The sequence below is a fragment of the Rhinoraja longicauda genome, chromosome 17, assembly GCF_053455715.1.
Source record: "Rhinoraja longicauda isolate Sanriku21f chromosome 17, sRhiLon1.1, whole genome shotgun sequence".
In the NCBI taxonomy this organism is placed as follows: Eukaryota; Metazoa; Chordata; class Chondrichthyes; order Rajiformes; family Arhynchobatidae; genus Rhinoraja; species Rhinoraja longicauda.
In genome coordinates, this window is record NC_135969.1 from 19,683,419 (window position 1) to 19,707,129 (window position 23,711).

Genomic DNA, 23,711 nt, shown 5'->3' on the forward strand with positions numbered 1-23,711 from the left:
AGTCTAAAACATGGAGACACAATAAACATGGTCTACTACACGGTGAGTGATCTGTCATCCTCCCAGTAGATGGTGCCAGAGGCTTTCTGCCAGGATTGATCTGCTGACGGTTTAATTTTAGGATAATTGAAGGGAAATTAGTGCAAACGACAACAAAGTTTCCAATAGCAAACAACACAAACACTACGCAGCATCTTTGGACAACATGGATAGGCGATGTTTCTGGTCGGGACCCTTCCTCAGACTGAGTGCAGTAAGGGGGAGAAAGTGGTGAAGGGGCAAGTGATAGGTGGATACAGGTGGGGGGGGATTAATTGGCAGGTGGACCAAGAGATGAAAAGGAGACAAAACGCTGTAAGATTAGGAGAGAAAATGGGAGAAATGTAAAGCCAGAGGTCAGGATATAAGAAGAAGGGGATAGTGGAGAATGGGAAAAGGTGGAGGGGGTAGCGGAATATTGGGAGAATTGAGTGCGGCACATCTAGATGGTGCACAGGGAAAAGAGGGGGTAACAAAAAGAGAAAAAGCTTAACTTTTCTGTGTGGTTCTTCTCCCTTTTCTGTTTCCTCCTGAAACCCACCAACTCACCCTTGACTGGTGGAGATCCACCTTTGATCTCCCTTGAAAGGCCCTCCTTTGTGCGGATTCAGGCAACAGCAGCAAAATGACCGTTACTTAGCCAGTAACCCAGAGGCTTGGATCAACAATCCAGAGATGTCCAAATTTCCAACTTGCCAGTTGAGGAATGAAAATTTAGTTTAATAATACGAATTAAAAACCAAACCCTGTCATTAGTGATACCAAGCACAGAACGCCGTTAAGCTGGAAAGGGTGCAGCGAAGATTTACAGGATGTTGAGGGCCTGAGCTATAGGGAGAGCTGGGTAGGCTAGAAGTTTATTAGAGGAGGTAGTTGGGGTGGCTACTATAACTGCATCTAAAAGACATTTGGACAGGTGCAGAGATGGGGAAGGATTAGTAGGATATGGGCCAAATACATGCAAATGGGTGTATCTTAGATGGGGCAACTTGGTCGGCATGGACATGTTGGACCGAAGGGCTTGTTTCCGTGCTGCATGACTTCATGATTGCTTTGCTGTTCACTACCATGGGCTGCCCTTCACATGCCACTCATCTTCATATCTTCCGGGATCAGAGGGTATTTGCAAAAGGAGATGTTGGACAAACTTGGATTGTTTTCTCTGGAGCGTCAGAGGCTGAGGGGAGACCTGATAGAAGAGGCACAGACAGAGTAGACAGTCAGAACCTTTTTCCCAGAGTGGGAATATCAGATACTAGAGGACATAACTTTAAAGGTGAGAGGTGCAAAGATTGAAGGAGATTAAAGGAGATCTCAGTTTTTTACACCGAGATTGGTGAATGCCGGCAACGCACCGGCAGGGGTGGTGGTGGAAACAGATATGATAGTGGCATTTCAGATCAGATATGTGGATAAGCAGAGAATGGCATAATGTTCAGCATGGACATTGTAGGCTGAAGGGCCTGTTCCTGTGCTATACTCTTCTATGTTCAAAGTTGATCATTCTCAGTCTTAAATGTACTCATTCATTAAAGATTCCAACACATTTGAATCAGGGCCGTTTTTACAGCATTATGGGCCCCCGGGCAAAGCAGTGTACTTGGGCCCCTACCGTTACTCTCCCCCACCCCCCTTTCCCTACCAGCCTCCCCCCCTGTCGTGCCGGCGAAAAGCACTTACCGAAAAGCACTTAGCGATGGAATTAGGGTGCTACATTGTTGCGAAAAGCACTTACAGATCGCTGTGAGAAGCACATAGGGATGGAAAAGCAAAGCACTTAGGGAGCTAATTGTTGCGAAACAGATCGCTGTGAGAAGCACTTAGGGACCGAAAATGTTGTGAAAAAAGCACTTATTGAACCTACATTTTTAAAGTAGTATTTATTTATTGCAAGTCACTTAACATACACAGATCAGCATGGGGCCCCTATGCTCGTGGGGCCCCGGGCAAGTGCCCATCAGGCCCATGCGTTAAGACGGCCCTGATTTGAATGTTGAAATAGCTCCTCGTCTTTTATCCAGTGCCTCCTAGTTCTCGCGTCTTTAGCCAGAGGGAAAAGCTTCTCTGTATCAACCCCCTGAAGCCCTATGGGGGTTTCACGCATGAACAAAGGTGACCCCGTGTAAACCAGAATGCTACCTGTCAATTTTCTGCTCTTCATGGATCAAGTCTAACAAGCTTGACAGGCCAACCTGTCAAAGAAGTTCAGCAGTAACCTAATAGACAATAGACAATAGACAATAGGTGCAGGAGTAGGCCATTCAGCCCTTCGAGCCAGCACCGCCATTCAATGCGATCATGGCTGATCACTCTCAATCAGTACCCCGTTCCTGCCTTCTCCCCATATCCCCTCACTCCGCTATCCTTAAGAGCTCTATCCAGCTCTCTCTTGAAAGCATCCAACGAACTGGCCTCCACTGCCTTCTGAGGCAGAGAATTCCACACCTTCACCACTCTCTGACTGAAAAAGTTCTTCCTCATCTCCGTTCTAAATGGCCTACCCCTTATTCTTAAACTGTGGCCCCTTGTTCTGGACTCCCCCAACAATGGGAACATGTTTCCTGCCTCTAATGTGTCCAATCCCCTAATTATCTTATATGTTTCAATAAGATCCCCTCTCATCCTTCTAAATTCCAGTGTATACAAGCCTAGTCGCTCCAGTCTTTCAACATATGACAGTCCCGCCATTCCGGGAATTAACCTAGTAAACCTACGCTGCACGCCCTCAATAGCAAGAATATCCTTCCTCAAATTTGGAGACCAAAACTGCACACAGTACTCCAGGTGCGGTCTCACCAGGGCCCCTGTACAACTGTAGAAGGACCTCTTTGCTCCTATACTCAACTCCTCTTGTTACGATTCCATTGGCTTTCTTCACTGCCTGCTGTACCTGCATGCTTCCTTTCAGTGACTGATGCACTAGGACACCCAGATCTCGTTGAACATCCCCTCTTCCTAACTTGACACCATTCAGATAATAATCTGCCTTTCTATTCTTACTTCCAAAGTGAATAACCTCACACTTATCTACATTAAACTGCATCTGCCATGTATCCGCCCATTCACACAACCTGTCCAAGTCACCCTGCAGCCTTATTGCATCTTCCTCACAATTCACACTACCCCCCAGCTTAGTATCATCTGCAAATTTGCTAATGGTACTTTTAATCCCTTCATCTAAGTCATTAATGTATATCGTAAATAGCTGGGGTCCCAGCACCGAACCTTGCGGTACCCCACTGGTCACTGCCTGCCATTCCGAAAGGGACCCATTTATCCCCACTCTTTGCTTTCTATCTGTCAACCAATTTTCTATCCATGTCAGTACCCTACCCCCAATACCATGTGCTCTAATTTTGCCCACTAATCTCCTATGTGGGACCTTGTCGAAGGCTTTCTGAAAGTCGAGGTACACCACATCCACTGACTCTCCCCTGTCAATTTTCCTAGTTACATCCTCAAAAAATTCCAGTAGATTTGTCAAGCATGATTTCCCCTTCGTAAATCCATGCTGACTCGGAATGATCCTGTTACTGCTATCCAAATGCTCAGCAATTTCGTCTTTTATAATTGACTCCAGCATTTATGTTAACCTCGGAGACCTGAGAAGTAATTAGTGCCAGGCAAGGCTCTATTAATCAAGGGAGAGGTGAACAGGCTTGGGCTCTATTCCTTAGAGCGCTAGAGGATAAGGGGTGATCCTATAGAGGTGTATAAAATCATGAGAGGAATAGATCGGATAGAAGCACAGAGTCTTTTGACCAGTGTAGGGGAATCAAGAACCAGAGAACATTGGGTTAAGGTGAAGGGGGAAAGATTTAATAGGAATCTGAGGGTTACAGTTTTCACACAAAGGGTGATGGGTGTATGGAACAAGCTGCAAGAGGAGGTAGTTGAGGGAGGGTCTATTGCAACGTTTAAAAAACAATTAGACGTACAGGACAGGTTTAGAGGGATATAGGCCAAACGCAGGCAGGTGGGACTCGTGTAGATGGGGCTTACTTACAGAGAAAGTACAGATAAAAAAGTGCATGGTCCACAATGAAGTCGGTTGGAAGATTGGGACTGCATCCAAAGTTTATGGGTGTATCGTTCAGAAGTCTGATAACAGTAGCAAGTGCCACAACCATTCTCTACGACTGCACTTTTCATTTCCTGAGTCTGTTGTTTTTGCCAAAGGTAAGCAGCAGTCTTTGAACACCATCCATATCCCACCATTTCTCAATCAGAGTAACTATTCTTAGCCCATATTCTCTCTGTTCTGTTTTCTTGTCAGGCGACTAGTCAGTCAGCGACCTGTCTCCTATACCACACATAACTCAAACCTTAGACACGGGTCTACAATGCCGTACATTTCAGAAGCCTTTTATACAAATAAAATACATTATGTACACTGCATTACTTCTTATCTGCACTTCAGATACATCAAAGAATTCAATTGGATTAGTCAAGTCGGCTTTTCCTGTTTAAAATCCATGCTGACTACTTTTCATTATATTTTTAGCTTTGAGGTTTTTTAACACAGTTATAGTTTACAGGACTTCTTGGACAGCAAGGACGAGTTGGGCCATAGGGCCTGTTTCTGTGCTGTATGACTATGATTCGATACCTTTGATTATATTCAGTTTATTTTAGTTTAGTTTTTTATCATCATGTGTACTGAGGTACAGTGGAAAGCTTTTGTTTACATGCTATCCAGTAAGAGAAAAGACTATACACGAATACAATAAAGCCGCCCACAGTGTACAGATAAAGGGTACAACATTCATTGCAAGATATAACATTAGAGTCCGATAAAGTCCGGTTTAAGATAGATCATAGGTTTCCATTGAGGTAGATGGGACGTCAGGACCGCACTCTAGCTGATGAGAGGACCTTATACAGATTTTCCAACCCCTGATATCCATGGATACAGACCAGTTTACTTACAATAGCACTCAATACAACTTAATTGGTATAGGTGTCGGTTTATTGTTGTCACATGTACCAAGATATAGTGGAAAACTTTGTTTGCGTGCTATCCAGTCAAATCAAATCATGCTACACAAGAGACGAGAGAGTAGAATTTATCGAGAAATGCAGGCAGTTGGGACATGTCGGTGGGCACATGGGTTGGCGTGGGCAAGTTGGGCTGAAGGGCCTGTTTCCACGTATGACTCTAAGACTCTGTAATTGTCATATGTACCGAAACGGAACAATTAAATTCTTACTTGCAGCAGTGCATACATGAGTACAATCAGGAACGACAGATAGTGCAGAGAGAAAAATACAAGAGTGCAGAACAATAACTTTACAGCAATGAGGTAGGTTAGAAGATTGGGACGACACCCTTGCTCAAGGGAGGATTGTTCAGTAGTTTGATAACAGCAGGGAAGTAGTTATCCTAGAATCTGGTGGTACCTGCTTTCTAGCGTTTGTATCTTCTGCCCGATGGGAGAGAGGAAGGAAGGGAATGGCCAGGGTGTGAGTGGTCCTTGATGATGTTGGCTGTTACCTCAAGGCAGTGTGAAGTGTAGATGGAGGCGATGGTGGGGAGTCTGGTCTGTGTGATGGACTGGGCTACATCCACAACTCTCTGCTCTTTTCTCCGTCTTGAACAGCTGTTCCCAAACCTTAAGTTGTGATGCAACCCGAAAGGATGCTTTGTACAGAAGGAGATAGTAAGAGTTGCTGGACACCTGCCAAATTCCTTTAATTTCTTGAGGAAGTAGAGTTGTTGAGAGTTTAGTTTATTGTCACGTGGACTGTGTAGAAATGTTGGTATGTATTTTTGGCCGTAGCTGGAATGTTGCTGGTCCAGGAGAAACTGTTGGTGATATTTACGCCTGGGACCTTGAAGCTCTACACCATCTCCACTTCAGCACCATTGAAGGCAGTTGTCTTGAATTTGAGCAAACCGTCGGCATTGTGTCTCGACCTGCCGTCCCCTGGTAAATGTGGATGAGCAACAGATGTGGCCTTACCAGTTCTGCTCACTTCCCAAGCACAGATTATAATGTAACATACAGTTAACTGTGCTGTCCATACAGCTGCCATGCTCCTCCATTCCCAACCCACAGCCATATCATTCAGTTCCTGCTTCAAATACAACACTTTGTATCTAGTGATCTTTCCCAGGTGAGAAACACACTTTGTTTTAAGAAGATTCCTGATAGATTTAGCCTTAGGTTTATTATTGTCACGTGTACCAAAGTACAATGAAAAGCTTTGTTTTGTATTCTATCCAATCAAATCAAATAATACAATACATAAATTCAATTAAGTCAAACTCAAGTACAATAGGTAGTGCAAAGGGAAAGATACAGACTGCAGAATACAGTTCTCAGCATTGTAGCGCACCAGTTCCAGAGACAAACTCCAATGTTGGCAATGGGGTACAGGTGAATCGGACAGTACTCTCGCTTCTGGAAGGACCATTCAGAAGCCTGATAACAGCGGGGAAGAAGCTGTTCCTGAGTCAAGCTTCTGAACCTTCTGCCGGATGGGAGTGGGAAGAAGTAGAAATGACCGGCGTGGGACAAGTCTTTGATTATGTGAGCTAAGTACAATAGAGAAAAGAGATTTAAAAGTGTAGAGCGATTGTATCGGTTGATAGTAGATCCTTCTCTGGGAATAGCAAAGAGTCACCACACTCCGTCAACATCTTACATCTAGTTTAATTTAGTTTATTATTGTCACATGTACCGTGAAAAGCTTTTTGTTGCATGCTATCCAGTCATTGGAAAAACTATACGTGATTACAATCGAGCCGTCCACAGTGTAGGGATACAGGATGAAGAGTATAATGTTTAGTGCAAGATAAAGTCCAATAAGGTCGATTAATGATAAGTCCAATAAGGTCGATTAATGATAGATCAAAGGTCTTCCAATGAGGTAAATAGGAGGTTTGAGTTTAGTTTATTGTGACCTGTACTGAGGTATTGTGAAACGCTTTTCTTGCGTGTTAACCTGTGAGCGGAAAGATGATACATGTTTACAATCGAGCCATCCACGGTGTACACATACACCCTGATAAAGGTAATAATGTTTAGGGCAAGATAAAGTCTATTAAAGTCCAATCGAAGATAGGCCTAGGGTTTCCAATGAGGTAGATAGTAGTTCTGGATCACTCTCTAGTTGATGAGATGACGATTCAGTTGCTTGAATACATCTGGTAAGAAACTGTCCCTGAATCTGGAGGTATATGTTTTCATACTTTTGTACCTTGTGCCTAATGAGAGAGGGGAGAAAAGGGAGTGACTGGTCCTTGATTATGCTCATGGTCTTGCCGAGGCAGCGTGCTGTAGATGAAGTCAATGGAAGGGAAGTTGGATTGCTGGACTGGTCCACAACTTTCTGCAAATAGTCCTTCATTTAGTTTACACAATTTAACCTGAAAACATTTTCTGGGTTTATTTCCTACTTACTGGGACCTCTCTTCATTTTTACGTTGATTCTATGCCTAAGCTTTTCTGACACATCCAACCATTTAACTCCTCAGTACAAAATGATCCTGTATCTAAATATGTTTCTGTTGTAGTGTGACATTCTATCTGCAGTTGTTGCCACTTATCATCATTAATAATCTGCAATTTGCTCTTGTTTTGTACAGCCGGTACTGACTAAAGATTAGTGGTGTACGGTTTTCAGTGTCTGCAGTTCAGTGTGCGATTTACCCCACTGAGTTGTTGACTTGGTTTTAACCATGCAGTCCCCAAGGGCAGGCGGGCGATGGTGAGGGTTGTGTTTGTGATTGGGAATTTGACCAGTGGTGTACCACAGACAGAGTATCCCACCACACTCACATCCCTCCTGCAGATGGGGGAAAACTTTCGGGAGTTGAACATTTTCAGATCAGAAGGCTTTGAGGTCTCCTTGGAAAATGTCTGCCTCAACCGGGAGGCACAGTGGCGCAGCGGTAGAGTTGTTGTCTTACAGCGCCAAATACCCGAGATGCAATTTGACCACGGGTGCTGTCTGTACAGATTTTTTATGTTCTCCCGGTGACCGCATGGGTTTCCTCCCCTTGCCCCGGTTTCCTCCCCTGCTCCAAAGACATGCAGGTTTGTAGGTTAATTGGCTTCGGTAAGATTGTAAAATTCCCCCTAGTGCATGGATAGTGCTAGAGTACGAGGTGATCGCTGGTCGACATGGACTCAGAGGGCCAATGGGCTTGTTTTTGTGCTGCATCTCTAAAGACTAAAGTCACAGACAGAGAATATCCCAGATGGAGAAAAACTTTTGGGAATTGACAATTTGCAGCTCAAAGGGTTTTGGGAGCCTCCTTGGAAAATGTCTGCCTGAATAAGGATCTGTTGTCCTCAGATATAGTTATATGTGGAGTGATGGGCTGGACTGAGGTTCTCAAATTACTCCTTTTTCTTTTTCTCGACTTGAACAAAAAACCTCAAAGGAACTCACCCACAAGACCGTGCCGCCTATTAATTAAATTTTCCGTAGATTGTGGAGCACAGAGTGCATTTAAGCAGCTATATGCAATCTTCAAATTGATTTTTTTTTTTTTTTAACGACTCATTGCATGACCTCTAAGCCGCTGTAGATAGTTATCTGACATTTCCTCTACCTCCAGAGCCAGGTAACATAGAAATTGATCTTTTAATTCCTCGCTAAGGTAAACTGCACTCAGAATTTTGTGTTTAATTTCCTCAAACTGCTTTACTGGTTAATATTTTAAGACACAAAATGGTGTCCTGACAGATTGCTCTAAATCCCTTGAGGTAAATATTTTTTTGTTCGAATACTTAAATGTTGCTACAAGTCCTAAAGACACACTGGATCCTGTGCAATTTTTAGTTGTGCTAATATTTCTAGTGTCTAGCAGTTTTGTGTGGCAATAATTTAAATATGTTTCGCCAAATTTATCTAGCAAGAGGCATTAAAATTAAACCGTTAAATGGATAATAAAAGTTAGAAACATAGAAACATAAAAAATAGATGCAGGAGTAGACCATTCGACCCTTTGAGCCAGCACCGCCATTCAATATGATCATGGCTGATCATCCAGAATCAGTACCCTTTCCTGCTTTCTCCTCATATCCCTTGATTCCATTAGCCCTAGGAGACACATCCAACTCTCTCTTGAATACATCCAGTGAATTGGCCTCCACTGCCTTCTGTGGCAGAGAATTCCACAGATTTACAACTCTCTGCGTGAAAAAGTTTTTTCACATCTCCGTCCTAAATGGCCTACCCCTTATTCTTAAGCTGTGACCCCTGGTTCTGGGCTCCCCAACATGGGGAACATTTTTCCTGCATCTAGCCTGTCCAATCCCTTAAGAATGTTATATATTTCTATAAGATCTCCTCTCATCCTTCTAAATTCCAGTGAATATAAGCCCAGTCGATCCATTCTTTCAGCTTATGTCATTTGCGCCATCCCGCGAATTACCCTGGTGAACCTACGCTGCACCCCCTCAATAGCAAGAGGGGGCTCTTCCTCAAATTAGGAGACCAGAACTGCACACAAAACTCCAGGTGTAGTCTTACCAGGTCCCTGTACAACTTCAGTAGGACCTCCTTGCTCCTATACTCAAATCCTCACGCTATGAAGGTTTGGAGGAATAAGGGCCAAACTCAGGCAAATGAGACTAGCTCAGTAGGCAACTTGGTCGGCATGGACGAATTGGGCCGAAGGACCTGTTTTTGACGCTGTATGAATATGATTACCAGAATCAGTCTGTGGGATTCATTGCCACAGAGGGCAGTGGACGCCAAGTCATTGGGTATTTTTAAAGCAGAGATTGATAGGTTCTGAATTAGTAAGGGCGTCAAAGGTGGCGGGGGAAAGGCAGGAGAATTGGGTTGAAAAAGGGAAATAGATCAGTCTTGATTGATTGGCGGCTCAGACTCGATGGGCCAAATGGCCTAATTCTGCTCCTATGTGTTATGATCTTTTGGTCTGATCAAGTGAATTTCTCAAGACTGAGATTAAAAAGTTTTTTTTGTGTGAAGGTATTAGGGAGTTAGGGAGCAAAATTCAGTAAATGGAGCTGATCTACAGATGATCCAATTGACAGAGCAAAGGACTGAAAATCAACAAACAAAATGCAGATGTCAGAAAATCTAAAATAAAACAGGAAAGACGGGCCACGTGGTCTATTTTTAGGTTTAGGTTTATTATATGTGTAGGAAAGAACTGCAGATGCCGGTTTAAACTGATGATAGACACAAAAAGCTGGAGTAACAGTGGGTCAGGCAGCATCTCTGGAGAAAAGGAATAAGTGATGTTTCGGGTCATTCTGAAGAAGAGACTCGGCCCGAAATGCCACCTATTCCTTTTCTCCAGAGGTAAAGTGAGAAGTTTTGTTTTGCATGTTATCCAATCAGATCAGATAATGCTATACTTGTTTTGCGTGCTATCCAATCAAATCAGATACAGGCAAACAATCGGGTCAAACTCAACTACAATAGATAGAGCAAAGGGGAAGATACAGAGTGCAGAATGTAGTTCTCAGCATTGTAGTGCATCAGTTCCAGAGACAAATTCCAATGTCTACAATGGGGTAGGCCTGATAACAGAGGAGTAGAAGCTATTCCTGAGTCTTTTGGTGCACACTTTCAAGCTTCAGTATCATCTGCTGGACGGGAGCGGGGAGAAGGAATGACCAGGATGGAACAAGTCTTGAATTATGTCGGCTGCTTTCCCGAAGCAGCGTGAAATGTAGATGGAGTTAACGTGGGGAGACTGGGCTACATCCACAAATCTGCGTAATTTCTTAAGGTCTTGGGTAGAGCTGTTTCCAAAGCAAATTGTGATGATTACTCATTGGCTCTGAAATAAAATACAATCAATGAGATGAAGTAGCTTAGGTCATGTTACACAGGAGGCATTGTGCTCCAACATTCCAGAAATGAAAGGTAAAGAATGAGCAATGATAAAGCTTCAAGTATTACTGAGTAAATATCAACAGCAACTTGTCCTGGACCACCCATATCGAAGCAATGGCCAAGAAAGCACATCAACGCCTCTATTTCTTCAGAGGGCTTAGGAAGTTCAGCATGTCCTCAACAACCCTCATCAACTTGTACAGATGTGCCCTAGAAAGCATTTTATCAGATGCATCACAGCCTGGTTTGGGAACAGCTCCATCCAAGACCGTAAGAAATTGCAGAGATTCGTGGACATAGCCCAGACTATCACGCAAACCAACCTCCCTTCCATTGACTCCATCTACACTTTATGCTACCCCGGCAAGGCCACAAAGGTAATCAAGGATGTGTCTAACCACAGTCACTCCCTCTACTCCCCTCTCCAATCAGGCAAGAGGTACAGTAGTGTGAAAACATGGACAGTTTCTTCCCAGTTGTTATTAGTGTAGAATGAATGACAAAAAAAACTAAAATAATTTATATGGAATTTTGATAGGACACACTGCGCTTTGTGGTAGGGGTGGTAGGAAAATAACTGCAGATGCTGGTACAAATCAAAGGTATCACAAAATGCTGGAGTAACTCAGCAGGTCAGGCAGCATCTAGGAGAGAGGGAATGGGTGACCCTTCGAGACCCTTCTTCAGACTGGCCGTGGGAGAAGACACCAGCCTGGCCGCGGGAGAAGACGGCAGGGGAAGGGAAAAGACATTCTGGCCTCCATCACAGTGAGGAGGGGACTGGAGGAGACTCACTGTGATGGATGTTTCTTTTTTTTGTGTGTTGGTTGGGGTTGTGTAATTTGCTTGTTTTTTGGATGACAAATAAAGATATCTTGAATCTTGAATCTTGAATTAGTAGGGGTCTATAATTCCTGACACTTTCAGCTTCCTAGGTAATGTAAAGTTTGCTTTCACCATGGTGATTGTTTTCTGTTTACAGATTCCAGTAGAACATTTTTTTTTATACATGTAGTTGCTGCTGCCTCTGCCTGTGTCTTGTCATCATGGAGTTTACGAATACAGATCTCCTTGCCCTGTCATATCCTGTATTACAATGGCACAGACAGGCGAGATGTGGCATTTGATTTCAAAGCCTGCAGTAATAACATACAACTTCTAAAAAGGGTCATCTTTTTTTTATCAGAAGCCAACGATCCAGCATTTGTACAATATTCATCATCGCTGAGCACATAAATGGCTTTTGTGTTTCATAACCATGCATAATTTATATGCCCCAGTGGCCTAAGGTCTTTTTTTGCGATAGTATTTCTTCAGGATGTTGGTTTCTCTGGTATTCTGTTTCATTTTTGTTTTTGAATCCCCTGTCCTTCTTTTATACACTAATTGTTTTTCTTCCTTCCTTGATTTTTGTCTTCGACACAGATTATCCGTAAAGTGAAATCCATGCAGATGTTTCGCAAGCCAGTCAATGTTGCCATTCAAGGTGACCGCGTGGGCATATGCGTCACCCAATTTGACCCCAAGCAGCTTGAACGGGGCCTGGTCTCTTCCCCAGAGTCCCTACGCACCATCTATGCCGCTATCATCTCAGTGAAGAAGATCCCTTATTTCAAAGGACCAGTGCACACCAAGGCCAAGTTCCACATCACCGTTGGACACGAGACTGTCATGGGGAGGGTGATGTTCTTCAGCCCTACTCCGGAGGGTTTTGATGCTGAGCCAGAGATCAATTCCTTTGACTTTGACAAGGAGTACCTCTACCAGGAAGAATACCTGTCCCCAGGCAAGGACAGCTGTACTGATGACCAAACCGAGGGAGGCCACACTCCCAGGCAGCAGTGGGCCCTGCTGGAGTTTGAGAAGCCGGTGACCTGCCCCAAGTTGTGCTTGGTGATAGGATCCAAGTTAGACATTGACATCCACACCAACACCTGCAGGCTGGCCTTCCACGGGGTCTTGCTGGGGGGCTTTGAGGAGAAAAACTACACCGAGGTGTCACTGCCCAAACTGAAGATCTTCAAGCTAAAACACAAAGAGGGACAAGTGGAAAGGGTAAGCAAAACCAACCTCCTGATCTCAGAAGCAGTGGTTATGAGAAGTCAAGTCGAGTTTATTGTCATCTGTACATGTACGGTGAGGTACAAGTACGATGAAAATATTGCTTGCCGTTTTAGAGATACTGCAAGGAAACAGGCCCTTCAGCCAATTTACAGAAGCCAAGTTACCTACAAACATGCACTACTTTGGAATGTGGGAGGAAACCGCTGCACGCGGAGAAAACCCACCCAGTTACAGGGTGAACGTGCAAACTCATACAGACAGCATCCGTTGTCAGGATCGAACCCGGGTGTCTGGCACTGTAAGGCAGCAACTCTATTGTTGCACCACTGTGCCATGAAGCAGCATCACAATCACGTAGACAAACATACAAAAAGATAATTTAAACATAAACTATACGTAAATTACATGGCAGTTTTGCAAGATATTAAAAAAATAAATACCGTGCAGAATACAAAATAAGACTTTGGTGCAAAACACAATTAGAAAAATCAAGTCCATGGTAGTGCATGAGGTGGTCCCTTGTGTTCCATTGCCATGGTAGGATTAGGGCTGATAGATACAAAGTACTGGAGTAACTCAGCGGGTCAGGCAGCATCTCTGGGAGAAAAAAGAAGAGTGACGTTTCCGGACAGGACCCTTCTTCAGACCTGAAACATCATCCATCCTTTTTCTCCAAAGATGCTGCCTGACCCATTGAATAACTCCAGAACTTTGTGTCTCTCTTCGGTACAAATCAGCATCTGCAGTTTGTTTCTACGCATATGATTAGAGTTGTGCAAGAACCTGATGGTTGTAGGAAAGTAGCTGTTCTGGAACCCTGTGGCGTGAAACTTCAGGCTTCTGTGCCACCTGCCCGATGGTAACAGCGTGAAGAGGGCATGGCATGGATGCTGGGGATCCTTAATGATAGATGCCGCCACGCCTCTTGCGTTCCTGGGTGTTGGAATTGCCGTACCAGGCCATGATACAACCAGTCAAGATACTTTCTACAGTGCACCTACGGGGTACGTACTTGGTCCGCCAAGTTCTACTGGATCTCCCGGTTGCTATCCATTTTAACTTCCCTTCCCATCCCCATACTGGCTTCCACCATTGCCAGAGTGAGGCCATATGCGAACTGGAGGAGTAGCACCTCATATTTTGCATGGATAGCTTACAACCCAACAGTGTGAACATTGAATTCTGTAATTTTATGTAACTCCTACAAACACCTCCCTCCCCCCTCTTCTCTCAATCCCCCTTGCCCCCCCTCCCCCTCCCCCCCCCCCCCCCCCATCCTCCACTAAACCAGGTCCACAGTTTGCAACGATGTATACCTCGGGCTCACACCTATCTCTAGCCAACAGTTAGCCTATCAGGAAACCTCCTTGCCTAAGATTATCTATTGCCAGCCCCAATTTGTCCTGGTTTTTCTTGGCTTCCAGTTTTTTCCCCACTCACCCTACTATAATCTGTCTGAAGAAGGGTCTCGATCCAAAGCGCCACCTATCCATTTTCTCCAGAGAAGATGCTTGACCCACTGAGTTACTCCAGCAGTTTGTGTCTACTTTTGGTATAAACCAGCATCTACACTTGTTACTTATTATATTTCTGAACAGGGCATTTGCTGGTGGATGTAGTATTTCTGCTGATGTTGAAAGACGAGTCTGCCTTTACATTTTTGCAGTGGGAAACACTTACTTTACACATGAGAAGCCACTTTGATGACCTCCACCATCCATTCTGGCCATTCAATGCTGTGGATAAGATTTCAGAACAGGCTGATAAGTCCATGGAGTGTGAGAGAGGCCACATTGTTTGCTGTGTTACAGTAGCTACCTCAGATTCAGAAGCACAGGATGTAACAGTCCCTTTGTCTTCCGCAACAAAGAGCTGCCAATATGGTCACTCCCTAATAGTCCCATTCTGTGCGATGCCTGCTCATCCCTCATTGTCTTGCCCTTAAACAAAACATTCCACTATCCAGTTTCGGTCCCCACCAGAACACAACTACCTTTGTCTTCCTTGATAAAAGATGTGGAACACTCCTGCTTTATTGCCGGTATCCAAAAGCCTTTACAGCCAAATTATTTTCCAACATATTCCATGTTGTGCAGTAACATATTGTCAGACCAGACTTTCCATCATAGACTCCATCTACACTTCACACTGCCTCAGGAGGGCAGCCAACATAACCAAGCGTTCCAATTTTGTATCTTATTTTTTTGTATCTTATATACAGCACCTACAGTTCCTTGTATCCACAAGGTTTGTCCCACCCTGGTCTTTCCTACTTCTCCCCGCTCCCGTAGGGGAGAAAGCGTGCACCACCAGACTCAGGAACTGCTTCCTCCCCTCTGTTATCAAGTTACTGCCCAGTTCTTCCAGAAGCTAGAGTACTGTCCGATTCACCTCTATCCCATTGCAGACATTGGACTTTGTCTAAGAAACTGATGCGCTACAATGCTGAGAACTATATTCTGCACTCTGTATCTTCTCCTTTACTCTACCTATTGTACTTAAGTTTGGCTTGATTGTATTTATGTATTGGTATCATCCGATCTGATTGGATTGCATGCAAAACAAAGCTTTTCCTTGGTACATGTGACAATAATAAACCTAAACTTAAATGTGGCCATCAGATTCAGTTGGGGACAGGACAATGGCCAGATGGGAAGGATTTTTCAGCCCATTTGGAGTGTAGCATGTGACTGGGCACATTTGTTGAAGAAGGCGTTTGGCATCCTTGCCTTCATTGGGAAGCGTATTCAGCTCAAATGTTGGGTTATCATGATGCAGCTGTCCAAGTCGCTGGTGAGACCACAGAGAGTAATTTGTGCAATTCTGGTCACTCCTCTAAGGGAAGGGCGTCACTAAGTTAGAAGGAGTGCAGAAGAGATTCACCGGAATGTTACCTGGGCTTGCGGGCTTAACCCTTAGGGAGAGGTTGGATAGGTTGAGACTTTTTACTTTGGAGCGTAGAAGTTGAGGGTTGACTTGACAGGTGTACAAGATCATGAGGGGCATGCATAAAATAAGTCATATTGTCATGTAGAGAAACTCATCCATGCCGACCAAGATGCCCCATCTAAGCTCGTCCCACTTGCCCGCATTTAGCCCATATCCCTCTAAATGTTTCCTATCCATGTAGCTGTCCATATATATTTTAAATGCTTTTATAGTCCTTGCTCATGCTTTCGGGTCCTGGAAACATCCTCATAAATGCACCTGTTTTCCAAGATCCCTCTGCTCTACAACACTCTGCAGTGCACTGTGAAAGCACTTTTTTTCTCAGAATAGAGAATTCTAAAACTATAGGTTTGTGCGCGGGGAGAGGATTAAGAGGAGCCTCAGGGCAACTTTAAGAGAGGGTGGCACAGGGGCACAGCGGTAGAGTTGCTGCCTTATAGCGCCAGAAACCAGGGTTCAATCCTGACCACTGGTGCTGTCTGTATGGAGTTTGTACATTCTCCCTGTGACTGCGTGGCTTTCTCCAAGTGCTCTGGTTTCCTTCCACGCTCCAGACTTACAGGTTTGTAGGTTAATTGGCTTTGGAAATATTGTAAATTGTCCCCAGTGCGTAGGATAGTGCTAGAGTAGAGGATGATTTCTGGTCGGCATGGACTTGGGCCAAATGACCTGTTTCTACACTGCATCTTGAGATTAAAGTCTAAAGGTAACCCAGGGGCAATGACAAGGGGGCCAAACTGGCTTGTTCTTATGACTGGTGCAGACTCAACAGGTCAAGTTAACTGGTTTGCAATCCTGCGTAATCTGGTGCTTATTTATGTGTTGAGCATTTTGGTGGGCTACTTACAGACATACCTTGGGGCCACATACCTGGTTAATCAATGGCAACCTTAATTTGTTTATAGTGGTTATGTTACAATTTGAGTAATCCAAAGGCATTGGATAATGATCCAGAGACTTGGGTTGAAAGCTCAGCGTGGAACTTAAATTGAGCAAATTAAAACTGATAGAAAAATGTTGTAACCGCAATGTGACCATAAAATGAACAGACTTGACTGCCCTCCTTAATCGGAGTGGACTGTAAGTTGAACGCAAAGCGCTGGAGGAATTCAGGGAGTCAGGCAGCATCTTTGGGGCGATGTTTCAGGTCGGGACCCTCCTTCAGACTCTGAAAACCCAGTCTGAAGAAGGGTTCCTTTGATGGCACAATTCGAATTTTAGAAGACACATGGCGCTGCTGCTGCCAGAAGCGTGTGTAGAACACAAAATGCTGGTGCAACTCAGGCAGCTATGGAAGGAATGGACAGGTGATGTTTTGGGTCGGGACTCTTCTTCAGACTGATTGTAGTGGTTTGGGGGGGGGGGGGGGGGGGGAGGGGGGAGCTGGAAGAGAGAGATGGAACAAAGCCTGGTAAGTGATAGGTGGATACAGGTGGGGGGGGAGTAGTTGATAAAGACTGAAAAGGAGACAAAAGGGTGTGAGATACAGAGAGAGGAGGAGGAGTGAAATGTGAAGCCAGAGGGAGGGATATGGTGGACAGGGACATGGGGGCGGGATAAAAGGGAAATGGGGGACTCTGGGATGAGGGATGCAAGTAGGGAGGAAGGGAAAGGAGCTGGGTGACTGGGAGTGGGAGTGAGAGCTATGTGTGTGCGGGATACAGTGAAATAGTTTTGCTACGATTCTGGCGTATCAAAACGTACCTGAGATGGGGCAATAGAGAATGTTTTTTAAAGTGCAGAAAATACAATTTTACTATGAAGACAGGAAGAAAGAATCAAGACAGACAAGGAACTGCAGATACTGGAATCCTGAGCAAAGCACAAAGTGCTGGAGGAACTCAGTGGGTCAGGCAGCATCTCTGGAGAATATGGATAGCTGATGCTCCGACCTGAAACGTCACCTATCCACGTTCTCCAGAGGTACAGCCTATCCTGCTGAGTTACTTCAGCACTTTGTGTCCTTTCATGATGCAAGACTAACTCTTATCTGCCTGAAGTAGAACATAGAACAGTCCTTCTAAAGAGATTCATAGCAACACCATATGAGTTATAGAAACAAGGAATTGCAGATGCTGGTTTATAAAATAAGCCACAAAGTACTGGGGTAACGTAGCGGGTCAGGCAGCATCTCTGCAGAACATGGAAAGGCGATGTTTTTAATCCGGACCCTTCATCGGACCATATGAGGTGTATTTTCTTCTGAATGTACAAATCATATCAACTAACAATTATAAAGAGTACACACACATGTCATAGAATCATCCAGCATGGAAACAGGCCATTCAGCCCAACTTGTCCATGCCAACCAACATGCCCCATCTCCACTTGTCCCACATACCGGCATTCGGCCCATATCCCACTAAACCTATCTTATCCATGTACGGAGGGTGGCACAGTGGCACAGCAGTAGAGTTGCAGCATTACAGCGTCAAAGATCCAGGTTCGATCCTGACTACGGGTGCTGTCTGTACTGAGTGTGTACGTTCTCCCCGTGACCACATGGGTTTCCCCCAGGTACTCCAGTTTCCTCCCACATCTCAATGACGTGCAGGTTTGTAGGTCAATTGGCTTTGGTAAAATTTTAAATTGTCCCTAGTGTGTAGGATAGTGCTAATGTACAGGGTGTTCGCTGGTCAGCGCGGACTTGGTGGACCAAAGGGCCTATTTCCACACCGTATCTCTAAACCAAACACAACACGACTTGTGTGTGCATAACTGGTTGTGTGATTATAGAACCCGTGTGTATATTTTCTTAAAAATGCAATAATTTATTAAAATACCCAGGAAGCAGGAATTTGATTGATGAGTGGAGTTTACAGAACCTATGTAGAGTTTGATGTACCCTGACCATTCGCATCACCCAAACGGTTTGTAAGCCAAAATCAGTTATATATTTGAGAATTGTGGCAGCACTTGCATTCTGAGAATAACTTTATAACTCAGTCACAATTTGTTTTTATTTGAAGTGAAGATCTGTTCCTTGTTTCTTTACTTCTTCCCTTGAAATATTCAGGATCAGATTTTGCAGCTGTTGTTTGATAAGAAACACATGTGCAACTTGAAAAACTACAAAGGAAACTTTGTGTAGAAAGGGTTAACGCAAAGAATGTTAAAAAAAACTAATCCTTACCACATATTGTCTTTCTTAATTGTACTGTAGCCAACATTTATGCTGTCTGGGAGGATTTTCACTGCTAACCCCGGTCAGATAAAATTAGCCTTTCAAGAATATACTGACCCAAATATAACCTTGCATTGGAATTTCATATGACACCCACAATATTGAGGCAGCAATGTGTAACAATTGCTGACAGAGTGATGTTGGAAGTTGTGGCCTTGGACCCAAATGTTGTTTGCTTCTAATGCATAGGAACTTGGAAATCTCAAATAAAAGGTATTTTTATCCCCCCCCCCACCCCCACCCTCCAAATAAAAATTCTGTTCAGTCATCAGCTAATATAATCCTCCAGTTAACGTTGCTGAAAGAGATTATCTTGGCATAATCTCGTTGGCTATTGTGGCTGTTGCATTTCCTAACTTGGAAGAATAATCACATTGCTAAACTACTTCAAGCTATAAAGCACTATGGGATAACTGCACTGGTGGATAGCCCCGTGTAACTACAAATCTCAAAGCTCACTCAATTAATTGTTTTCCTTTTAAAACAATCAAAATTCATTTTGGTTTGCAACCTCATTTCCTATCCAGCTTACGATCCTTCAGATTCCGCTCTCTATTCAAACCTGAATCCCTCTTCCCCCAAAATTGGCCCTCTGTAATTCTAGCTGTCCAAGACAAGCTTAACCTTCTAGAATCACTTCCCCCTCTCATTGCTGTCTGCCCCCCACCCCGATGTGCACCCATTTCCACCACTATCTTGCCCTCCATCCCTTCCATCCACTTCCACCTATTTCCCTCACTTTACCTCTACACTTCATTCCTCTTTAACTCCTCTTCTCTCCTTATTTGACAAACTTTTGTCTTCTTGTCTCCTTTTTTTCCTCTCCTTTCACCCTTTCACCTCTTCCTCTCTTCTCATATGCTGCTCGGTCTACTGAGTATTTCCAGCATTTTCTGTCTTTTATTCCAGAGATTTACCATGTGCGGTATTTTGTTTCTGAGGTGCTAAGATGGCCTTTAGGGGAATTCATGAAGGTGGTGGAGGGATTTCCAGAGTTTAAGACCAAGATCCGAACATTAGAAATGGGAGAAGCAACAGGTCATTCATCCTATCACAAATCTTCTGCAACTGAAGTCAAGTCAAGAGTAATATTGGGTTTCGTTGTTTAGATAACTTTTTTTTTCATTTGTTTATTATGTTATCGATTGAGTACTGTGTTTACAGACCTGTTCTGTTTCGGCACATATGACAATTAAACACGCTTGACTCTTGAATATTGACTCTTGACTCTTGAGGTCATGGCGAGTCAACATTATTGTTATATGCACAAATATGGTGAGGTACAGGTATAATGAAAATCTTGCATCACAGGCACATCGACTCAGACAACACACAAAAACAAATTACACATACATTTCTTCAAAATAGTGAAAAGAAATAAAAGACAGTGTAAAAGAGAGTCATTAGTGCAAAGCACAATTAAAAAAACACAAGTCGATGGTAGTGCAAGAGCTGACCCATAGTGTTCCATTGCTGAGGGAGGATTAGGGTTGTGCGGGTCAGTTCAAGAACCTAATGGTTGTAGGAAAGTAGCCGTTCCTGAACCTGGTGGTGTGGAACTTTAGGCTTTTGTACCTCCTGCCCGACGGTAACAGTGAGAAGTGGGCACGGCCAGGAAGGTGGGGATCCTTGATGATAGATGCCGCCTGCTTGAGAAATTATCGATACCAGCTGAAATAAGAGTTTGTTTTCACACTTGAATAATGTACCTGAGACAAAGAGCACAGACTCCAATTAATATCTTGGTTTCAGCTTTGTTTCGCAAAAAAATCAGAAGCTGCTTCTGAAATCAGTGGCGTATAAACCATACTGTCTGTTAATGAGAACAAAACCATGGCAACCAGGTGTACTGATGACAATGTGACACATCGCTGTGTACTGACAGGCTCACGCCCTGTGTTGATGGATGAGATAAGACTGTCTCATGCCTTTCATGGTTGAACACAGAGAGTGGTGAATCTGTGGAATTTTCACACAGAGAGTGGTGAATCTGTGGAATTCTCTGCCACAGAAGGTAGTTGAGGCCAGTTCATTGGCTATATTTAAGAGGGAGTTAGATGTGGCCCTTGTGGCTAAAGGGATCAGGGGGTATGGAGAGAAGGCAGGTATGGGATACTGAGTTGGATGATCAGCCATGATCATATTGAATGGCGGTGCAGGCTCGAAGGGCCGAATGGCCTACTCTTGCACCTATTTTCTATGTTTTTATGTAACACACTATTTAGGATTACTCATGCTCTCAAGTTATTTATTTATATTTCCTTAATATTTCCTTTCTCCTAAATACTAATTGCGAGATTTTGCTGTAATTCTGGGCTGAGGCAATGAACATCATGAGGACCTTCCTTGTGATTCCTAGAGATTTGAGGGACCTCAGGGGCAACTTTTTCACTCAAAGGATAGCCCTTATCTGGAACAAGCTGCCAAGAAGCTATAAAAGTGGATACAATTGCAATTCTCAAAAAACATTTGGATAGATATATGGATAGGAAGGGTTAAAAGGGACGTGGGCCAAATACAGGTAAATGGGACCAGCCCATGAACAAAGTGGGCCGAAGAACCACTTTCCATGCTGTACAGCTCTATGACTCTATGTAGGAAGGAACTGGAGATGCTGGTTTACACCAAAGATAGACACAAAATGCTGGAGTAACTCAGCGGGACAGGCAGCATCTCTGAATCGAAGGAATGAGCGACGCTTCGGGTTGAGACCTATATTCAAATCTGAAGAAGGGTCTCGACCTGAAATGTTACCCATTCCTTCTATCCAGAGATGCGGCCTGTCCCGCTGAGTTACTCTATCTTCTTTGACTCTGTGACTTGCTCCACTCCAGTTCAGTGGGTGCTGATAAGGCCCATGTCGAACCTGTCTCAGCTGTTCTTTAGGTCATGCGCATTTAGTTGGATCTCTGACCATAGTTGCCTCGAGAGATGTTTCTTGCCCTTCGATGGGTATGACGAGCAGTAGACAGAGTGTGCCACTCAAAGGATGAACAGCAGATGAAAGTAAAGACTATCAAATTAGACTCCGAGAAAAAGATAAATTAAAAGGATGAATATGGGAAAGAAAACAAAAAGTCGACTGGTATCAAGCAAAAAAAAAAGATACAAAAAGAATACAGTGTAAAAGAAATGATTTTTTAAAAGCAAAAGTCATGAACTGAGTCAATCAGATGCACGTTAGTTGGGGCAGACATCAGTACCTGACTCAAGTACCCCTTCTGGCAGTTCATTCCATATACCAACCACTCTAGTAGAAAAAGCTGCCCTTCAGATTCATGTTAATTCTTGCCCCTCTCACCTTGATCATATGCCCTCTTGTTTTTGACTTTGTGTCTTTTTTGAAAACCATCTCCTTCAGTTCCTTGTTTCAAGATTTAATTGACATTTGGTCAGGTACATGGATAGGGAAGAGTTAGAGGGATAGACACAAAGTGCTGGAATACAGCATCTGCAGTTCCATCTTTTTACAAAGGTTAGAGGGATATGAGCCAAACATGGGAAGATGCGTGTATTGTATATTGGGCAGCATGGATGAGTTGGGCCGAAGGACCAGTTTCCATGCTCTTTGACTGTATGGCTCACAGGATTATTTTGAGGAGAGAAAAAAAAACAATGGCATTGTCAAAACCCGATAAGATCAGTTCAATTTGCTGATCAGAAACCTGAGTATGACCTCAGTTATTGAAAGGCCTCCATTATATATTACATTTTCCAGATGGAGGGGTACAAAGCATTGGTTGAATCGGCCTTAACAGCACTGATAGCACTGAGCTGTGGGTGGCATGTCTTGGGCTGTTCAGAGTCCATAGCGTGAGTAAATACCGCCCCGCATTATGTACCCCGCCGGACTGTGGGCTTGCACTGACGCCGAATTAAATATTTTGCTCGTTTGAAGTCTGTGAAATGCATTGTTTGGTTTCGGTTGACTGCAGAAAGTATGCTTAAAGCAAAAGTGAAAGAATGTAGTGAGGGAGCTCCTTGCACAGATTAAAAGGTGTAGGAAGTCTGCTGACTAGTGCCTTAACTTTGTAAAACAACTATCAACGTATTTAGAGTCTTGGAGTAGTTTAGCACAGAAACAGACCCTTCGGCCCAATTCGTCCATGCCGACCAAGACGCCCTATCCCCATGCTTTTCCCATTTGCCCGCATTTCCTCCTTATCGCACTAAACCTTTCCTATTCATGTCCTAGTGTCTATTAAATAATGTCATTATTTACCTGTCCAAGTGTCTATTGAATGACTTTATTAAAACCAAGAAGAAAGCAGAAACCGCAGATGCTGGTTAATTCACAAAATGACGCAAAGTGCAGGAGTAACTCAACAGGTCAGGCAGAATCTCTGGATAACACATTTTGGTGACTTTGCAGTTCAGGGACCTTCTTCGGGTGTTTTGGGTCGAGACCCTTCCTGCTACCTAAAAGTGCTTGTGGCAATGAATAACCTGAGAATTTAAGGCAAATATTGCACCATTCCTCCATCCCTTTCTTCTCGTGTAGAATAGTGAGATAAATGGTCAGTCTGAAGAAGGGTCCTGACCCAAAACGTGGTCTGTCCATTCCCTCAACAGATGCTCCAGCACTTTGTGTTTTGTTAAACGGCCAGTGCAGCAGACAAAAGATAGGAATAGAAATATTCCTATAGGG

At 43.8% G+C, this 23,711-nt stretch overlaps 1 protein-coding gene across 3 annotated transcripts in view; it reads left to right on the plus strand.

The window, feature by feature from the left end:
* eefsec (eukaryotic elongation factor, selenocysteine-tRNA-specific) overlaps positions 1–23,711 on the plus strand; it is a 254,466-nt gene that overhangs the window by 135,806 nt on the left and 94,949 nt on the right. For all 3 annotated transcript variants that reach the window (XM_078414245.1, XM_078414246.1, XM_078414247.1), the window contains one exon: positions 12,292–12,921. In XM_078414245.1, the coding sequence (XP_078270371.1) occupies positions 12,292–12,921 (630 nt within the window). The remainder of the gene's footprint in view (positions 1–12,291; positions 12,922–23,711) is intronic.